The 18,032-nt window shown below is 52.7% G+C and overlaps 1 protein-coding gene across 3 annotated transcripts in view; it reads right to left on the reverse strand.

The window, feature by feature from the left end:
- Window positions 1-18,032, reverse strand: part of LOC140397143 (fibulin-7-like) — an 86,636-nt gene that overhangs the window by 38,501 nt on the left and 30,103 nt on the right. For all 3 annotated transcript variants that reach the window (XM_072486135.1, XM_072486133.1, XM_072486134.1), the window contains one exon: window positions 10,447-10,603. In XM_072486135.1, coding sequence (XP_072342236.1) covers window positions 10,447-10,603 — 157 coding nt within the window. The remainder of the gene's footprint in view (window positions 1-10,446; window positions 10,604-18,032) is intronic.

Raw genomic sequence — 18,032 nt, forward strand, 5'->3', positions numbered from 1 at the left:
TAAAAAAAGAAACTGCTTCCTTGCCCTTCTCAGGAGATCACGTGGGTTGGAGATTGAATATATTGTGATACACAAGGAATTGCAATTGTGTGGGAAAGGCTGAACAGATCAAAGGTTAATTGTTCTCCTGGTCTGTCACTGTTTGCAAGTTCCTTAACCGACTGGAAAGGTTGGTCATCATTCTGGGTGCGATTTAAATTCAAATATCGGAGACAAAAGGCACATGTCTAATTTGCTATGCCACTCATTTTCTCACATTCAAAGCTTTTTGAAAGTCATTTATTTGCATGCACGATTTAAACAAATTCCCGATGCAAGAAAATCTGTGTTGAATTCTAATCAAGAAGGTAATTTCTGTCCACTTACACAGAAACATACATAGAGAATTGTGGTAAACCACTGTTGCACCTATATTAGGTGATGTACGGTCGGACCTGTACTACAGGTACGGCGGTAGTCCCTGCCTGCTGGTTCCACCCAGTAGGCGGAGTATAAATATGTGTGTCCTCCGTGCAGCAGCCATTTCACCAGCTGCTGTGGGAGGCCACACATCTTAGAGCAATAAAGCCTCAGTTGTATTCAACTCTCGTCTTTGTCCAATTGATCGTGCATCAATTTATTGCTCTACGATATTCAGAAGGTGGACCTCCGTATCAAGCCGATCGCCTGCAGCTGGATCCGCAATCAAGTGACGCCAAAAAGGATTTTCAGCACTGGCTAGCTTGTTTCGAGGCGTACATCAGGTCTGCACCAGACCCTGTTCCGGAGGATCAGAAAATACAGATACTGTACTCGAGGTTGAGCTCCAACGCCTTTCCGCTGATCCAGGACACGCTGAACTACGACGAAGCCATGCCGCTACTTAAAGAAAATTACGCCCAGCGGTCGAATACACTCTTCGCCAGACACGTACTCGCCACTCGCTCTCAGCTCCCTGGTGAGTCCATCGAAGACTTCTGGCGGGCCCTAATCCCACTAGTCCGGGACTGTGCCTGTCAGGCCGTTACTGCCACTGAACATTCTGACCTCCTTATACGGCACACTTTTGTTACGGGGATTGTGTCGAACCTCATACACCAGCAACTTTTAGAAGGGGCCATGCTCGATCTCGCAGAGACAAAGAAGCTAGCGCTCTCTATGAGGTCGCCTCACGCAATATTCGGGCCTCTGCCCCCAGCTGCGTGGCCCACCCCTCCTACACATCGTGGACCCCACAGACGGCCGCCCCAGCGGGGGCCTTACCCAGCCAATACGCCTGCGTCACGCGCCAGCCAGCTAACCCGGGGGTCCCCGATGTTACTTTTGCAGCCAGCAAAAACACCCCCGCCAACGCTGCCCGGCCTGCGCTGCCCTTTTTATGGCTTGCGGTAATAAGGGGCACTTCGCCGTGGTGTGCCAAGCCCGCACAGTCGCCGCTATCAGCGCCACCCCACTCGTTTACGCACATTGGGCGCCGCCATCTTCACCCCCCGGGCCATGAGCGGCCAGTGAGCACCGCCACCTTCTCCCCCTCAGCCCACATGTGGCCAGTGGGTGCCGCCATCTTCCCCTCCGCGCAACACGTGCACCCCATGGGCACCGCCATCTTGTTCAACCCCCGCCACGTGCAGCCCATGGGCGCCGCCATTTTGTCCTCCCCAAGATCTTCAGGCGCCGCCATATTGTCTCCTCCACAGCACATGGGCACCACCAGCATTCCAGAACCCGTGCCCCCCGGGCACCCCATCATCCGACACCAGCGACGACCAACCACGACTCACCTCAGTGACCATCGACCAGTCTCGTCCGCACAATCTGGCCACCGCATCGACCAGCGTTAAAATCGACGGACATGTGACCTCTTGCCTGCTGGACACCGGGAGCACCAAAAGCTCCATCCACCCGGATACGGTAAGGCGCTGCTCCATCGCGGTACATCCCGCCAATCAAAGAATCTCCCTGGCCTCCAGATCCCATTCCGTGGCGATCCAGGGGTACTGTACGGTCACACTCACCGTCCTGGGCGTAGAATTCATCGGTTTCTGCCTCTACAACTTCCCTAACCTCTGCGCTGCCCTACTACTCGGCCTGGACTTCCAGTGTAACCTCCAAAGCCTAACCCTGAAATTCGGCGGGCCCCTACCACCCCTTACTGTGTGCGGCCTCGCGACCCTAAAGGTCGATCCACCTTCCCTCTTCGCAAATCTAACCCCAGATTGCAAACCCATCGTCACCAGGAGCAGACGGTACAGCACCCAGGACAGGACCTTCATCAGGTCCGAGGTCCAGCGGCTGCTTCGGGAAGGCATCATCGAGGCCAGCAACAGCCCCTGGAGAGCCCAAGTGGTAGTAGTTAAAACTGGGGAGAAACACAAAATTATCGTGGACTACAGCCAGACTATTAATCGGTACATGCAGCTCGACGCGTGCCCCCTCCCACGCATATCTGATATGGTCAATCAAATTGCACAGTACCGGATCTTCTCAACGGTAGACCTCAAATCCGCCTACCACCAGCTCCCCATCCGTAAGGCGGACAGTCCATACACTGCCTTCGAGGCAGACGGTCACCTCTATCACTCCCTCAGGGTTTCCTTCGGAGTCACCAAAGGGAGATGGACCGAATGGTCGACCGGTACGGTTTGTGGGCCACCTTCCCCGACCTAGACAACATCACCATCTGCGGCCACGATCAGCAGGACCTTGCCAAATTTCTCCACACTGTCACTCTCCTAAACCTCACCTACAACAAGGAGAAGTGCATATTCAGCACGAACCGCTTAGCCATCCGCGGCTATGTGGTCCAGAACGGAGTTCTGGGGCCCGATCCCGACTGCATGCGCCCCCTCATGGAGCTCCCCCTCCCCCACTGCCCCAAGGCCCTCAAACGCTGCCTGGTGTTCTTTTCATACTACGCCCAGTGGGAGCCAAACTATGTGGACAAGGCCCGCCCATTCATACAGTCCATCCATTTTCCCCTGACAGCCGAGGCTTAACAGGCCTTCGCCCATATCAGAGCCGATACCGCCAAGGCCGCGATGCATGCAGTAGACGAGACGCTGCCCTTTCAAGTGGAGAGTGACGCATCAGACGCCGCCCGAGCCGCCATCCTCAATTAGGCAGGCAGGCCAGTGGCATTCTTTTCCCGCACCCTTCATGTCTCAGAAATTAGGCCCTCATCCGTCAAAAAAGAGGCCCAAGCTATCGTTGAAGCTGTGCGACATTGGAGGCATTACCTGGCCGGCAGGAGATTCACTTTCCTCACTGACCAATGGTCGGTAGCCTTCATGTTCAATAACACACAGTGGGGCAAGATCAAGAATGATAAGATCTTGAGGTGGAGGATCGAGCTCTCCACCTACAATTACGAGATTTTGTATCACCCTGGCAAGCTCAACGAGCCCCCAGACGCCCTATCCCGAGGTACATGTGCCAGCGCACAAGGAGACCGACTCCGGGCCCTGCACGACAGCCTTTGTCGCCCGGGAGTCACACGGTTGTACCATTTCATAAAGGCCCGCAATCTGCCCTACTCTGTTGAGGAAGTATGGACAATCAGCAGGGACTGCCAGGTCTGCGCGGAGTGCAAACCGCACTTCTACCAGCCAGACCTGGTGAAGGCCTCCCGCCCCTTTGAACGCCTCAGCGTGGATTTCAAAGGGCCCCTTCCCTCCACCGACCGTAATACGTATTTCCTCAGTGTGGTCGATGAGTACTCCAGATTCCCCTTCGCCAACCCATGCCCGACATGCCGTCTGCCACCGTCATCAAAGCCCTCAACACCATCTTCGCTCTGTTCATGCCCTCTTTCCTCCTTGGCTCTGGATCTGGTTAGGTGGGGTTGTTGGGTCACGGGGATAGGGGGGGAGGCGTGGGCATGGGTAGGGTTCTCTTTCCAAGGGTCGGTGCAGAATCGATGGGCCAAATGGCCTCCTTCTGCATTGTAAATTCTATGATTCTATGATTCTATCTGCTTTTAAACAATTCACCCCAAACATTTTCCAGTTCTGACTTCAGGTATTCAACTGGAAACATCGATTCCAAGTTTCTTTATTTCTGCAAAGATGCTGCCTAACCTGCTGAATGTTTCTTCAAGAAGTCAATAGGGCTAAATTAAGTTGAGATTTGGATCAGCCATGATCTAATTGAATGGTGTTAGAACACGTTCAAGGGTCTGTGAGGCTTGCTCCTGTTCCTTTGCCTCTAGTATTTCCTGTTTACCTGTCAGGTTTCCAGTATCGCGCAATATTTAGCAATTTTGAATTGGATCTTCCGGGATTCTCCCACAATTGGTGGGATGGGCCGACACCGGCGCCAAGAACGGCGCGAACCACTCCGGCGTCGGGTCAACCGGAAATTGTGGAATCATCCACACTTCTGGGGGCTAGGCCGGCGCCAGAGGGGTTGGCGCCGAAGGGCCGGTGCGAGTTAGTGCATGCGCAGAACTGCCTGCGTGGCCCCGTGCATGCGCAGGGGGGTTCTTCTCCGCGCCGCCCATGACAGAGCCCGACAGAGGCCAGCGAGGAAGGAAAGAGTGCCCCACGGTACAGGCCAGCCAGCAGATCGGTGGGCCCCGATCGCGGGCCAGGCCACGGTGGGGGCCCCCCTCGGGGCCGGATCTCCGGGCGCCCCCCCCCTCCCGAGGACTCCACTAGACGGCCTACCAGCCAGGTCCAGCCGTGTGGGACCATGTCCATTTCACGCCGGTGGGACTGGCCCGGAACTGACGGCCGCTCGGCCCTTCGGGGCCCGGAGAATTGCCGGGGGGGCTGCTGCCAACGGCCCCCGACCGGCGTGGCGTAAACCCCGCCTCCGCCCGAAAACCGGCGCCGGAGAATATGGCGGCCGGCGTTGGAGCGGCGGGGCGGGATTCACACCACCCCCGGCCATTCTACGTTCTGTTTTCAAATACCGATGAACAGCACCTTAACAAGTGCCACAATACAAATCGCAATCTCCATTTTGTACTCAAGGACAACGGCCGGAGTTCTCCAGCTGTGCGCTGGTGGTGGGACTCCCTGGCCCTGCCGGCAGCGCACCCCCATCCGTGGAGTGGCTTCAATGAGAAATCCCATTGACAGTGGCGGAAGCAGAGAATCCCACCATCGGTGCGCCGCCTCCCGCTGCCAAGAAACACGTGACTGGGAGGCTGGAGAATCCCGACCCACGTTGCCGCCTTGGGCAAGATTCTCTGACCTCCCCTGCGGCGTGTTTCTCGGTGGCGGGAGGCGGCCTGCAGTTGGCCGGCGGCGGGACCTTCAGGTCCCACCATGATCATTAAGATTTCCCATTGATTCCACCCACGCCACTGGGAAACACGCGGCAGGGGCTGCGCTGATGGCGAGACCAGAAGATCCATCGGCGTAGGGAGCCGGAAGATACTGCATCTTTATATTGCCCAATCGACCCTCGCCAAGATAACGGCAGACAATGCCCATGGTTTTGGAGCCCTATTCAATCCTTGAAAATTGTATTGCGGCAGAACAAACTAAACTAGTTTACATTTACATAGTGCTGTGAAAAGTCTGAAGACACTTCACAGGAGCATAATCACACACAAACAAAACGACAGGGACAGGAGTAGGTCACTCAGCCTTCGAGCCCGATCCACTATTTAATACGATGGTGGTGGACTGGACACTTTAATGCCTTTTACACCCACCATCCCCATAACCTTTTACTTTATTGTTAATCAGAAATCCATCAATCTCTGCTTTAAACATATTCAATGTCTGAGCTTCCACCGCCCACCTACTTAAGCAAGGGTTAAATTATTACTTTTAAAATAAATTCGGAGTACCCATTTAAATTAAGGGGCAATTTAGCGTGGCCAATCCATCGACCCTGCATGCCTTTTTGTGCTGTGGGGGTGAGACCCACGCAGACATGGAGAGAATGTGCAAACTCCACATTGACAGTGACCCAGGGCTGGGATCGAACTCAGGTCCTCGGCTCTGTGAGGCAGCAGGGCTAACCACTGCACCACCGTAAGGGTAAAATTATAAAGACAGGTTGCAGAGGCAAAAGCCCGTGAAAGAAGTTTTAAAAAGACTAGGCTGAGTACTGTAGATTAAAAGGTGATCGAATCAAAGTGTTTAGCTTGATGAAAGGAATTGATTTGGTAGATAGGGAGTGTGGTAAACCACGTGATTGTATTGTCTGGACTGTACTGTATCACACATGCCTGGGCTTGTCCAGGTTGGCTCTGCCTGTGGCTCCTCCCCACGGGGCTTCTGTATAAAAGTGGCAAGTCTCCGCCTCTGGCCCCAGTTCAGGTCCAGAGGGTGGTGGCTTGCTGTTTAGTGTATTAAAGCCTCAGTTAAGTTAATCAACTCGTTGTGTATTATTGATCGTGTATCAATTTAATACACTAAACTTCTAAGATGGACGCTTCACTCAAGATGAACTCCTCACTCAAGCCTGATCGCCTGAAGCTGGACCCACAAGCAGCTGACGCTACAGAGACTTTTGAACACTGGCTAAGCTGCTTCGAGGCCTACCTCGCGTCCTTCAACGGGGACTTCACGGACCTCCAGAAGAAGCATGTCCTCCACGCATGGGTGAGCCCATCAGGGACGCCCCCTCGTATGCATAGACGATAACGCTGCTCAAAGGACACTTTGTGAAATCCGTCAACCAGGTATCTGCTAGGCACCTCCTCGCCACGAGACGTCAATGCCCTGGGGAATCACTCGCGGAATTCCTGCGTGCCTTGCGCATCCTCTGTTGAAACTGTGACTGCCAGGCGATCCAGCTATCCAGCATGCGGAGCTGCTGATCAGGGACACCTATGTCGTGGGCAAGCACTCGAACTATATCTGCCAGCGTTTATGAGAAGGGAGGATACTCGGCCTCCCAGAGACAGTGCAGCTCTCCAACTCACTGGAGGTGGCCTCCCAGAACATGGGGGCCTACACCTCCGACCGCGCGGCACCCTCGTGGGCCTCGTGGGAGCAGCCATCAACCGACTCGGGCGCGACACAAGACTGCGCCGTGCAGCGGCCCGCCAATGCCGGAGGCCCGAAGTGCTACTTCTGCGGCCAGAATAATCACCCCCGACAATGCTGCCCGGCACGGAACCCGACTTGTAACGGCTGTGGGAAGAAGGGCTACTTCGCAAAAGCCTGCCAGGCCCGGCCCCACCCTAGATCTTCTAGGCCCAACAGCGCTGCCTGCTGCCTGTCGGGGCCAATCCCAGCTGCCGCGCCACCCGCCATGTGCGACCCGTGGGCGCCGCCATCTTTAATCTCAGCCGACATGTGCGACCCACAGGGCTGTCATCTTGCACCTCGCCCGCCACGTGCGACTCATGGGGGCCACCATCTTGGGACCCCTCCGCTGCTTCCCAGGAACCCAGCTCGCCCGACCGTACGCTGGCTGCCACTACCGCCGACTGACCCGCCAACCGTCCTCCGACACACGCCGCCGTCACACTGGACCAGTCCCGGCCGCACCACCTCGCAAAGTCCACGATGACCGTCCGGATCAACGGGCCTGCCTTTTCGACTCCGGGAGCACAGACAGCTTCATACACCCGGATACGTTAAGGCGCTGCTTCCTCCCCATCCTACCCGCGACCCAGAAAGTCTCCCTGGCTTCCGGATCCCACGCTGTGGAAATCCGGGAGTACTGCGTCGCGACCCTCACAGTGCAAGGCGTAGAGTACACCAGCTTTAGGCTCTATGTCGTCCCCCACCTCTGCGCTGCCCTATTACTGGGGCTCGACTTCCAATGCCACCTCCAGAGTCTTACCTTGAAGTTCAATGGACCACTGCCCCCCCTCACCGTCTGTAGCCTCGCGATCTTTAAGGTCGCCCCACCCTCCCTCTTCGCAAACCTCACCCCGGACTGTAAGCCCGTTGCTACCAGAAGCAGACACTACAGTGCCCAGGACAGGGCCTTCATCTGATCAGTGGTCCAGCGACTCCTGCGAGGGGGGATTATTGAGGCTCGTAACAGCCCCTGGAGAGCCCAAGTGGTGGTCGTCAAGACTGGGGAGAAGCACCGGATGGTCATCGATTACAGCCAGACCATCAACCGGTACACGCAGCTCGATGCGTACCCCCTCCCCCGCATATCTGACATGGTCAATCAGATTGCGCAGTATTGAGTCTTCTCTACAGTCGACTTGAAGTCTGCGTACAACCAGCTCCCCATCCGCCCGGAGGACCGCCAATACACTGCCTTCGAGGCAGACGGCCGCCTCTATCACTTCCTCAGGGTCCCCTTCGGCGTCACTAACTTCTTCCAGAGGGAAATGGACTGAATTGTTGACCAGTACGGGCTGCAGGCCACGTTCCCGTACCTGGACAATGTCACCAACTGCGGCCGTGACCAGCGGGACCATGACAAGAACCTCCACCGCTTCCTCCACACCGCAAAACTCCTGAACCTCACTTATAATAGAGAGAAATGCATCTTTCGCACAAGATGCCTGGCCATCCTTGGTTACGTCGTGGAACACGGAGTCCTAGGGCCAGACCCCGACCGCATGTACCCCCTCCTGGAACTCCCCCACTGCTGCAAGACCTTGAAGAGATGCCTGGGGTTCTTCTCCTACTATGCCCAGTGGGTCCCCAACTATGCGGACAAGGCCCGCCCACTGATCAAATCTACCACTTTTCCCCTGATGGCTGAGGCCCGACTGGATCAAGCTCTTCACCTACAATTACGATGTCTTGTATTGTCCTGGGAAGCTCAATGAGCCCCCAGATGCCCTATCCCGCGGTACATGTGCCAGCGCACAAGTAGACCGACTCCGGGCCCTCCACAATGACCTCTGTCACCCGAGGGTCACCCGCTTTTTCCATTTCATAAGGCTCGCAACCTGCCTTACTCCATCGAGGGGGAGGTCATGTCCGTGACCAGGGACTGCCAGGTCTGCGCGGAGTGCAAACTGCACTTCTATCGGCCAGACAGAGCACACCTGGTAAAGGCCTCCCACCCCTTCGTGAGCGACGAGTTGCGTCAGTTCCTGCTCAGCAAAGGCATCGCCTCCAGCAGGACGATGGCTACAGCTCCCGGGGAAACGGACAGGTGGAGAGGGAGGTCTGGAAAGCCTTCCTTCTGGCCCTACGGTCGAAGAGTCTCCCAGTCTCCCGCTGGCAGGAGGTCCTCCCCGATGCGCTCCACTCCATCCGGTCGTTCCTATGCACAGCTACTAATGGGACCCCTCATGAACGCCTGTTTGCCTTCCCCAGGAAGTCCACCTCCGGGGTCTCGCTCCCGTCCTGGCTGACAGTCCCAGGGCCCGCCCTTCTTCGGCAGCATGCGAAGAGCCATAAAACCGACCCCCTTTTCGAGAAGGTCCAGCTGCTCCATGCAAACCCCCAATATGCCTACGTGGCACACAGGGGCCAGGACACAGTCTCCCTTCGGGATTTGGCTGCTGCAGGCTCCCCGGAGACAATCACCACCGCCACCACCCCCCATTCTACACTGTCTTCCCCCACCCCTGCCCACCTCCCTCGCGAAATGACACCCGCAGGCCCACCAGTGACAAATACCACCACCTCCACCCCTACACCTCCCCCTCCTTCGCTGACTCAACATCTGGGTGAAGAAGCTGATGACAACACGCTACCGGACGCACAAGCCTCAACGCCGGCGCCAACACCACAGCCAGGACTGAGGCGATCACGGCGGAAGGTCAAGGCCCCCGACAGACTGGACCTTTAAGACCACTTCACCCCCGCCGGACTTTTTTTAAACAGGGGGTGAATGTGGTAAACCACGTGATTGTATTGTCTGGACTGTACTGTATCATACATGCCTGGGCTTGTCCAGGTTGGCTCTGCCTGTGGCTCTTCCCCTCGGGGCTTCTGTATAAAAGTGGCAAGTCTCTGCCTCCGGCCCAGTTTGGGTCCAGAGGCTGGAGGCTTGCTCTTTAGTGTATTAAAGCCTCAGATAAGTATCAACTCGTCGTGTATTATTGATGGTGTAGCAGGGAGATTGGGTGACATCTGGTGGGGAAGTTCATGCCAAGTGATTAAACAAGTGGTTTAAGATTAAACCCAGCCAAGGTTGCACATTCTCCCGTGTCTGCGTAGGTCTCACTCCCACAACCCAAAAAAAGGATGTGCAGCATAGCGGCTTGGCCACGCTAAACTGCCCCTTAATTGGAAACATTAAAAAAAAGATTAAACCCAGCCTGTTAACGGATGATGTTGGGGAACACTTCCTCATACAAAAGGGTAGTAGGAATCAGGAACTTCCTCCTCAACAAAACTAATGAGGCTTTGTCAACAGAACTTTTCAAAACTGAGATTTTGGTTAAGCAAGGGTATTAAGGATTATAAAATCAAGGGAAATGCGGAGTTAAAACACAGATCAGCCATGATCTTACTGAATGACAGAACAGACCTGAGGGACTAAATGGCCTCTTCATATCCTCCTAACAGGGAGGGCCTGAGGCCTAGGGGAGGGATCTCCTCACCCTGTTGCCTGGTCATGTCTTGTGTGACTTACCGTTGTGCTTGGAAGCCTGTTTGTTCACTGTGTTCTGCAGGAGGCTGAGCTTCCTCTTCATCATGCGCATCCCTTGTGTGTACTGGGCTTCCTGACTGGAGAGCAGTTTCTGCATCTGCCGGATGGCACCTAATACCTGCTGCTTGCTGGGACAGCCCTGCAAGGTGAAAACATGGTATAGGCACAATACATCATTGCTGCCACATCCCTTTTGTACACAAATACATCAAGAAGAGACCCTTTCAAATGAATTTGCTGGGCTTGCAAAGTGTGACGAACTTCCAATCACTGAACCACAGGAGAACCAAAATATTCAATTTCTGCCAGCATTGAACAATAAGCCAATTATTTACAGGATCCATCGTGAGGAGTCAGTTGGCATTTCTCGCAAATTGTCACTTAACTGACATGCTCACCTGTTAGGTGTCAGTCATGGCTTGGTTGGTAACAGTGTTTCGGTATCTGAAGGCTCAGGTTCCATACCAGAGACCTGAGCACAAAATATAGGCTGACACCCAATGTGGTCCTGAGGGGGCACTACACTGTCGGTGGTGTTACCTTTCAGATAAGGTATTCGACCGAGACGCCATCCATATTTCCTCTCAGAAGCTACAGCAGTATTTCCAAGGGCAGGTGATCTCTCCTACGATGTTTTGACCAATATTTATCCCTCAACCAATATCACTAAAACACTGATCATTATCACCTTGCCATGGTCATCACGCTGAAGGTTGTTAGTACTGTAAAATAGAACAAATTCCTATTCCTGTTCCATCAAACAGCACCAGCACAGGAAACAATATGGTTAGTTGTGGAAAATAACTCCTCCCATTACATCGCAACAATTCATTCAAGCCCGGACTCCAACTCACCTAATCATACCAGTACTGTAATGTACCATGTGCACTACTGTACCAATGGAATACTTTCAATTCCCACAAAAACCTAACCTCATGGCTTCTCGGAATTACTGGCAATTTTGGCCAAATATATTTCTGCACTGTGACTGTCTTGCTTACTACATTGATCCTGCTCAAACTCTGCAAATAGGGACCCTGCACAGGCAACAGACAATCCTCCTTTTGATGGGGAGAACCAGTCAAAAATACCCTGATTGATCTCTGGAGCCTAGACGCACACATTTCCTACTAAAAATAAAATGAAAGGCTAACGATTTTGCATATCCTTTGACTCACCATGAGCAATGTTAAAAGAGTAACAATTTAAATATATGTATAAAATATATATACACGATAGCATAATGCGATATACATTCAAACAAATAGATCACCCACGCCAACTTTACTCATCCTTATTTAATTGAAGGCTTGATAATAATGCTCTTCAAGAAGTTGAGAGACTAAAACTGTTTGAATGCAAGCCCATAATTAGCATGGAATTAGACTGGAAAATTGCACAGGTGAGAGGGGGTTTACTTTGGGAATGAAACTGTTTGGCAGTGACTAGTGGAGTTCTGCAGGGATCGATGCTGGGACCCCAGCTATTCACAATATATATTAATGATTTAGGTGAGGGTGTAAATGTAATAACTCCAAATCTGCAGACGACACAAAGCTGGCTGGGAGGGTGAACTGTGAGGAGGATACAAAGATGCTTCAGTGTGATTTTGATAAGTTGAGTGAGTGGGCAAATGCATGGCAGATGCAGTATAATGTGGATAAATGTGAGGTTACACACTTTGGTAGCAAAAACAGGAAGGCAGATTATTATCTGAGTTGGTATAGATTGAGAGAGGGGAGTGTGCAACAAGACCTGGGTGTCCTTGTTCACCAGTCGCTGAAGGTAAGTATGCAGATGCAGCAGGCGGTAAAAAAGGCAAATGGCATGTTGGCTTTCATTGCAAGAGGATTCGAGTACAGGAGCAGAGATGTCTTGCTGCAATTATACAGGGCCTTGGTGAGCCCACACCTGGAACATTGTGGAAGTTTAGGTCTCCTTATTTGAGGAAGGGGTGGCATGGTCGCACTGGTTAGCACTGCCGCCTCACAGCGCCAGGGGCCCAGGCTCAATTCCGGCCCAAACTCCACAATGTGGAGTTTGCACGTTCTCCCCATGTCTGCGCGGGTTTTCTCCAGTTTCCTCCCACAGTCCAAAGATGTGCAGGTTAAGTGGATTAGCCATGTTAAATTGCCCTTTAGTGTCCAGGGTTGTGCAGGTTAAATGGGGTCACAGGGTTGCAGGGATAAGGTGGGAGCATGGCTATGGTGCTCCTTCAAAGGGTCGGTGCAGTGTCGTTGGGCCGAATGGCCTCCTTCTGCACTGTAGGAGTTCCATGGTTCTAAGGATGTTCTTGATACAGAGGGAGCCTTATTTTTTCCTTAATATAGAGGGAGTGCAGCGAAGGTGTGCCAGACTATTTCCTGAGACCGCAGGACTGGTGTATGAGGAACGATTGAGTCGGTCAGGATTATATTAGCTGGATGTTAGAAGAATGAGTGGGGGTCTCATCGAAACCTTGAAAATCCCAACAGGAATATACAGGGTAAATGCAGAAGCAATGTTCCCAATGGTGGGCGATTCCAGAATCAAGGGTCACAGTCTGAGGATACGGGGTAAACCACTTAGGACTGAGATGAGGAGCAATTTCTTCACCCAGAGAGTGGTTGACCTTTGGAATTTGCTACCACACAAAGCAGTTGAGGCCAAAACATTGTGGGTGTGAATCAGAGACCCCTTTGCGCCCGGCGTGAATCCGGGCGCAACTGGTGAATCAGGTGCAAACCCCAAATCGAGATCCAGGCCAGGCATGAAAGATTGCGCGAGTCACCCATCTGGCTCTGCTCAACGTGATCTGGGGCGGGATTCTCCCCTACCCGGCGGAGCAGGGGGTACCGGCGGGACGGAGTGGCGTGAACCACTCCGGCATCGAGCCACCCCAAAGGTGCGGAATCCTCCGCACCTTCAGGGGCTAGGCCCGCCCCGGAGTGGTTTGCGCCCCGCCGGCCGGCGGGAAAGGGGCTTGGCACCATGCCAAATGGCGGCAAAGGGCCAGCGCGAGTCGGCGCATATGCGGGAGTGCCAGCGTGTGCTGGCGTCATCCCCGCTCATGCGCAGAGGGATTCGCTTCCGTACCGGGAATGGTGGAGGACCACAGCCTCCGGTGCGGAAGGCTAAGAGTGCCCTAACGGCACAGGCCCGCCCGCGGATCGGTGGGCCCCGATCGCGGGCCAGGCCACCGTGGGGGTACCTCCCGGGGCCAGGTCCTCCCACGCCGCCCCCCCCCCCCCCCAAGAACCCCGGAGCCCGCCCGCGTTGATAGGTCCTGCCGGTAAGGGACCTACTCTAATTTACGCTGGCGGGACTGGCAACGAACGGGCGGGTCTTCGGCCCATCGCGGGCCGGAGAATTTGGGCAGCCCCGGGGCCCATTGAGTCACGCCGGTCACCGCCATTCTCCGAGGCGGGCGGCATGACTTACGCCACGGCAATTTTTGAGGGGGAGGGAGAATTTGGAGGACGGCAGGAGAGGGATTCACGCTGACCCCCGGCGATTCTCCGAACCGGCGGGGGGGGGGGTCGGAGAATCCCGCCCCGGTTCTTGCTGGGCAATATCCTGATTTGAATATTTAAATTAGCATGATTAATCATTTAAACAATCCAACACTGGATCCACCCAGCGCCCGGGACTCATTCGCCGTGCCTGGGAGACCTCGCCAGGCTGCCGTTTGGTACTGGTCCACACAAACGCGGACCAATCGTAGCGGCACCTGGAAGGGGCAGAATCTCCCAGGCCATTTGAGACCCTCGGGTGATCATGAACAGGGAAGGGTGGACCCTGTGCCCATTGGCACTGCCAGCATGGTACCCTGGTCACTGCCACCCGGGCACCCTGACAATGCCATCCTGCCTGGGTGCCAGATTGGCACTGCAAGATTTTGGGTCCGGGGGTACCTGGACATGAGGGGGAGACGAAGGGGTGTTTCTGGAGGCCTTCCCAAGGGTGCAGGAGGGGGCATGAAATTCAGTGAGGGGGGGGGGGGGGGGGGGGAGGGGGGGGTGATCAGGGCTGCTGGACAAAATGATGTCCCGATCGCTCTAAGAGCAGCCTCGGTGGGGAGAGACTCCCCAAGAACAGAGAAACGGAAAAATGCCGTTGGATAGCGGGATGTTTCTCAGTGCTGCTAAACTCACCATTCAGCAGACTCTAACCACAATCCGCTGAATCGCGCACTGTATCTTTTCAAGGAGTTAAATGTAGCTCTTGGGGCGAAAGAGATGAAAGGAAATGGGGGCAAAGTGAGAACAGGTTACTGATTGGATGGTCAGCCATAATTATACTGAATGGCGGAGCAGGCTCGAAGGGTCAAATAGCCTCCTCCTGCTCCTATTTGCTATGTTTCTGCGCTTCCAAACTTTCAAATGGCCCCGGTTATTTGTACCTATATCAAAATCCATTGTAATTTGCGTTTCACTGTACTCAAGGAGAACACACAGGGCTTCACAGATCACAAGCTCATGCAACACTGTTTCACTGCACAGTGCATCAATTCTGAAATAATCATAAGAGGTGTGCTTTAAATCATTGAGTGAAGCAGCAGGCTATTCAGCCCATCGAACTTCATTCCAACGTTAATAGCTTCTCATTGTAAATGGCATGTGCACCAAAATAAGCAAAGTGGGATCTGTCTGACATATTTTCCTGTCATGGCAGATAGGTATAAACTCTCTGGTCACCCAGCGTGTCCCACACAACTGTGATACCCTACGCACCACTCTCCATCAAAACATGCCACCTACTGGGAACAAAACAAGGTCAAAATCAATGCAATTAGAACCAAAGAATTCCTATAGTGCAGAAGCAGGCCATTCTGCCCATCATATCTGCACCAATCCTCTGAAAGATGAAAGAGCACCCAGTCTAAGCCCATTCCCCCACCCTATTCCCCGTAACCCCACCTAACCTGCTCATCCCTGGACAATTTGTGACAATAATAATTATTATTATAATTTACCATGGCCAATCCACCTAACCTGCACATCTTTGGACTGTGGGAGGAAACTGGAACACCCGGAGGAAACGCACGCAGACACGGGGAGAGTGTGCATATTCCACCGTGCCGCACGCTTATGGAAGGGAAGTAAAATCTGAGTGGGTTGGAGAAAAATTTTAGAGGCTATGAAAACTATAGTCCAGGAGACCAATCTCCAATTAATTACCAGGTACCTATCTACCTACCAGTGAGGTGTTCTCGCTCTAGCCTGCTTTCATCTGAAGGACAGTATCTCCGGCAACAGCAACTCCTTCAATCCAGCCTTAGAACATCAGCCTGGATTATGTACTCAGGACCTCGTCTGAGTGCGCTTTTTTGAACTGCGCTAAACTGCCATTATCCCTAATCCAAGTTAGTACCAGGACTTGTGTAAGTTCAAACGCACTTCCTCCCACTCCCGGAGAAACAGCACAACTAAAATTACATGATCATAAAATTTTAACAAAATATTTACTGAGCAGACATTTGCTCAATTCATACGAATGTATAAAAATTTCACTAATAATAATCTTGACCAGCCTCCCCGAACAGGCGCCGGAATGTGGCAACTAGGGGCTTTTCACAGCAACTTCATTTGAAGCCTACTTGTGACAATGAGCGATTTTCATTTTTTTCATTTCACTATTATTGTCACAAGTAGGCTAACCCTGCAATGAAGTTACTGTGAAAAGCCCCTCGTCGCTACAATCCGGCGCCTGTTCGGGTACACTGAGAGAGAATTCAGATTGGACAATTTACCTCACAAGCACGACTTTCGGGACTCGGGGGAGGAAACCGGAGCACCCGGAGGAAGCCCACACAGACACGGGGAGAACGTGCAACAGTGCCACCCCGCATATAGTCATGTCGTGTTGACCTCCAATTCTTGGCTTGCACAGCAACAGGAAGACATTTGGTAAAGGTCAGGCAATTCTCCAGTGATATACTGACTGACTTCCCGACTTGGGATGGTGGTCGGGGGGCTGGGGCGGGTGGTGTAGGGTGCAAGTAATACGTCCCCCAGTAAAATCCATCCCATGAACTGTGAACAAGCACATCTGCAAAGACTGCTATGCTGGGCCCATCAAACAACTAGCGTTTGATCTCCTTCGCTCATGCCAACTTTCACACAAAAGATTTAACAGCTCGCAATTCCCTTGTTGTTATGTTCAGGACGTTCCTTACAATGTCAGAGCAATCATATGGTAGAACTACTGAAGTGTGTAATACATGACTGAGTGGTGTTCGAAGGGATTCCCAAATGATTCCATTCAGAAAACAGATGAAATGCAGGAATGGAATGCTCAGAACAAAAGGGTTGTTCAGCAGCCCTCGCTTTTGATCACATGCCTAGACCCTAAAACAAAAAACATAATTAGAGACGGTGAACACTCGTTTCCCTGACTCCCTCCCATTTGAAGAACCAATAGACAGCCTGACGTAGCTTCACAATTATTCTCTAATTGTAACTGTGAAAACCCAATAGAGGACCACGGGAGGTCACTAATCGATTACCCATGGGGCTTTTAGATTACGAGTTGCTGTGGTAGCAGGCGGAGGCCTGCCCAGCTAGGGCTTGTTAGTGCACCCTTTAATGCTGTTCCCAGACCCGGACTGGGAGTTCCGATAGTCCCGGGCTGGGACATTAGTGTCGTCCACCGTGCCAACAGCTTTATCTTTTGATTTAAAATAAACCTGTTGAGCCTTCTTTTTCCTGTCTCCTAGATTACTACATTGGCGATGAGGATCAAGTACGAGATACTGGTCAGCGTTCCTTGAAACTCCAGTGAGGAAGGAAGTACGAGGATAACCTGGAAATGCCCCTATTCAGAAAACTCAAAACATATGATGCAGGCGTAGAGGACTGGCCCCAGTATGCCGAAAGAATGTGCATTTATTTGTGCTAACAGCATGTAGGCTGATGACCAACACAAGTAATCCTTCTGACTACTTGTGGAGTCCCTATGTTCGACGTCATTAATTTACAGCTGTCCATGTGCCTGTCTAAGTGTCGCTGACAGCCATTTCCACCTCTGGGGAAAGTCTCTGGCTATCCGCTCTGTCCATGCCTCTCATCACCTTGTACACCTCTATCAAGTCACCTCTCTGCCTTCTTTGCTCCAGTGAGAAAAGCCCTAGCTCCCTCAACCTTTCTTCATAAGACATGCCCTCCAGTCCAGGCAGCATTCTGGTAAATCTCCTCTGCACCCTTTCCAAAGCATCCACATCCTTCCTATAATCAGGCGATCAGAACTGACACAATATTCCAAGTGTGGTCTAACCAGGGTTTTATAAAGCTGCAGCAGAACCTCCCGGCTCTTAAACTCAATCCCCCTGTTAATGAAAGCCAACACACCATACACCTTTTTTTTTTTAATAAACATTTTATTGAGGTATTTTTGGTATTATAACAACACAATAAACAATGTACATGAAACTATAAACATTGTGCAAAAGCCATCTCCCTCCCTTACAGGTCCCACTTTTATTAACCCCCAACTCTAAGCTAAACTAACCCCCCCCCCCCTTTCTGCTGACGATTAATTTTCCGCGAAGAAGTTGACGAACGGTTGCCACTTCCGGGCGAACCCTAACA

The sequence above is a fragment of the Scyliorhinus torazame genome, chromosome 2 (genome assembly GCF_047496885.1).
Source record: "Scyliorhinus torazame isolate Kashiwa2021f chromosome 2, sScyTor2.1, whole genome shotgun sequence".
Taxonomy (NCBI): domain Eukaryota; kingdom Metazoa; phylum Chordata; class Chondrichthyes; order Carcharhiniformes; family Scyliorhinidae; genus Scyliorhinus; species Scyliorhinus torazame.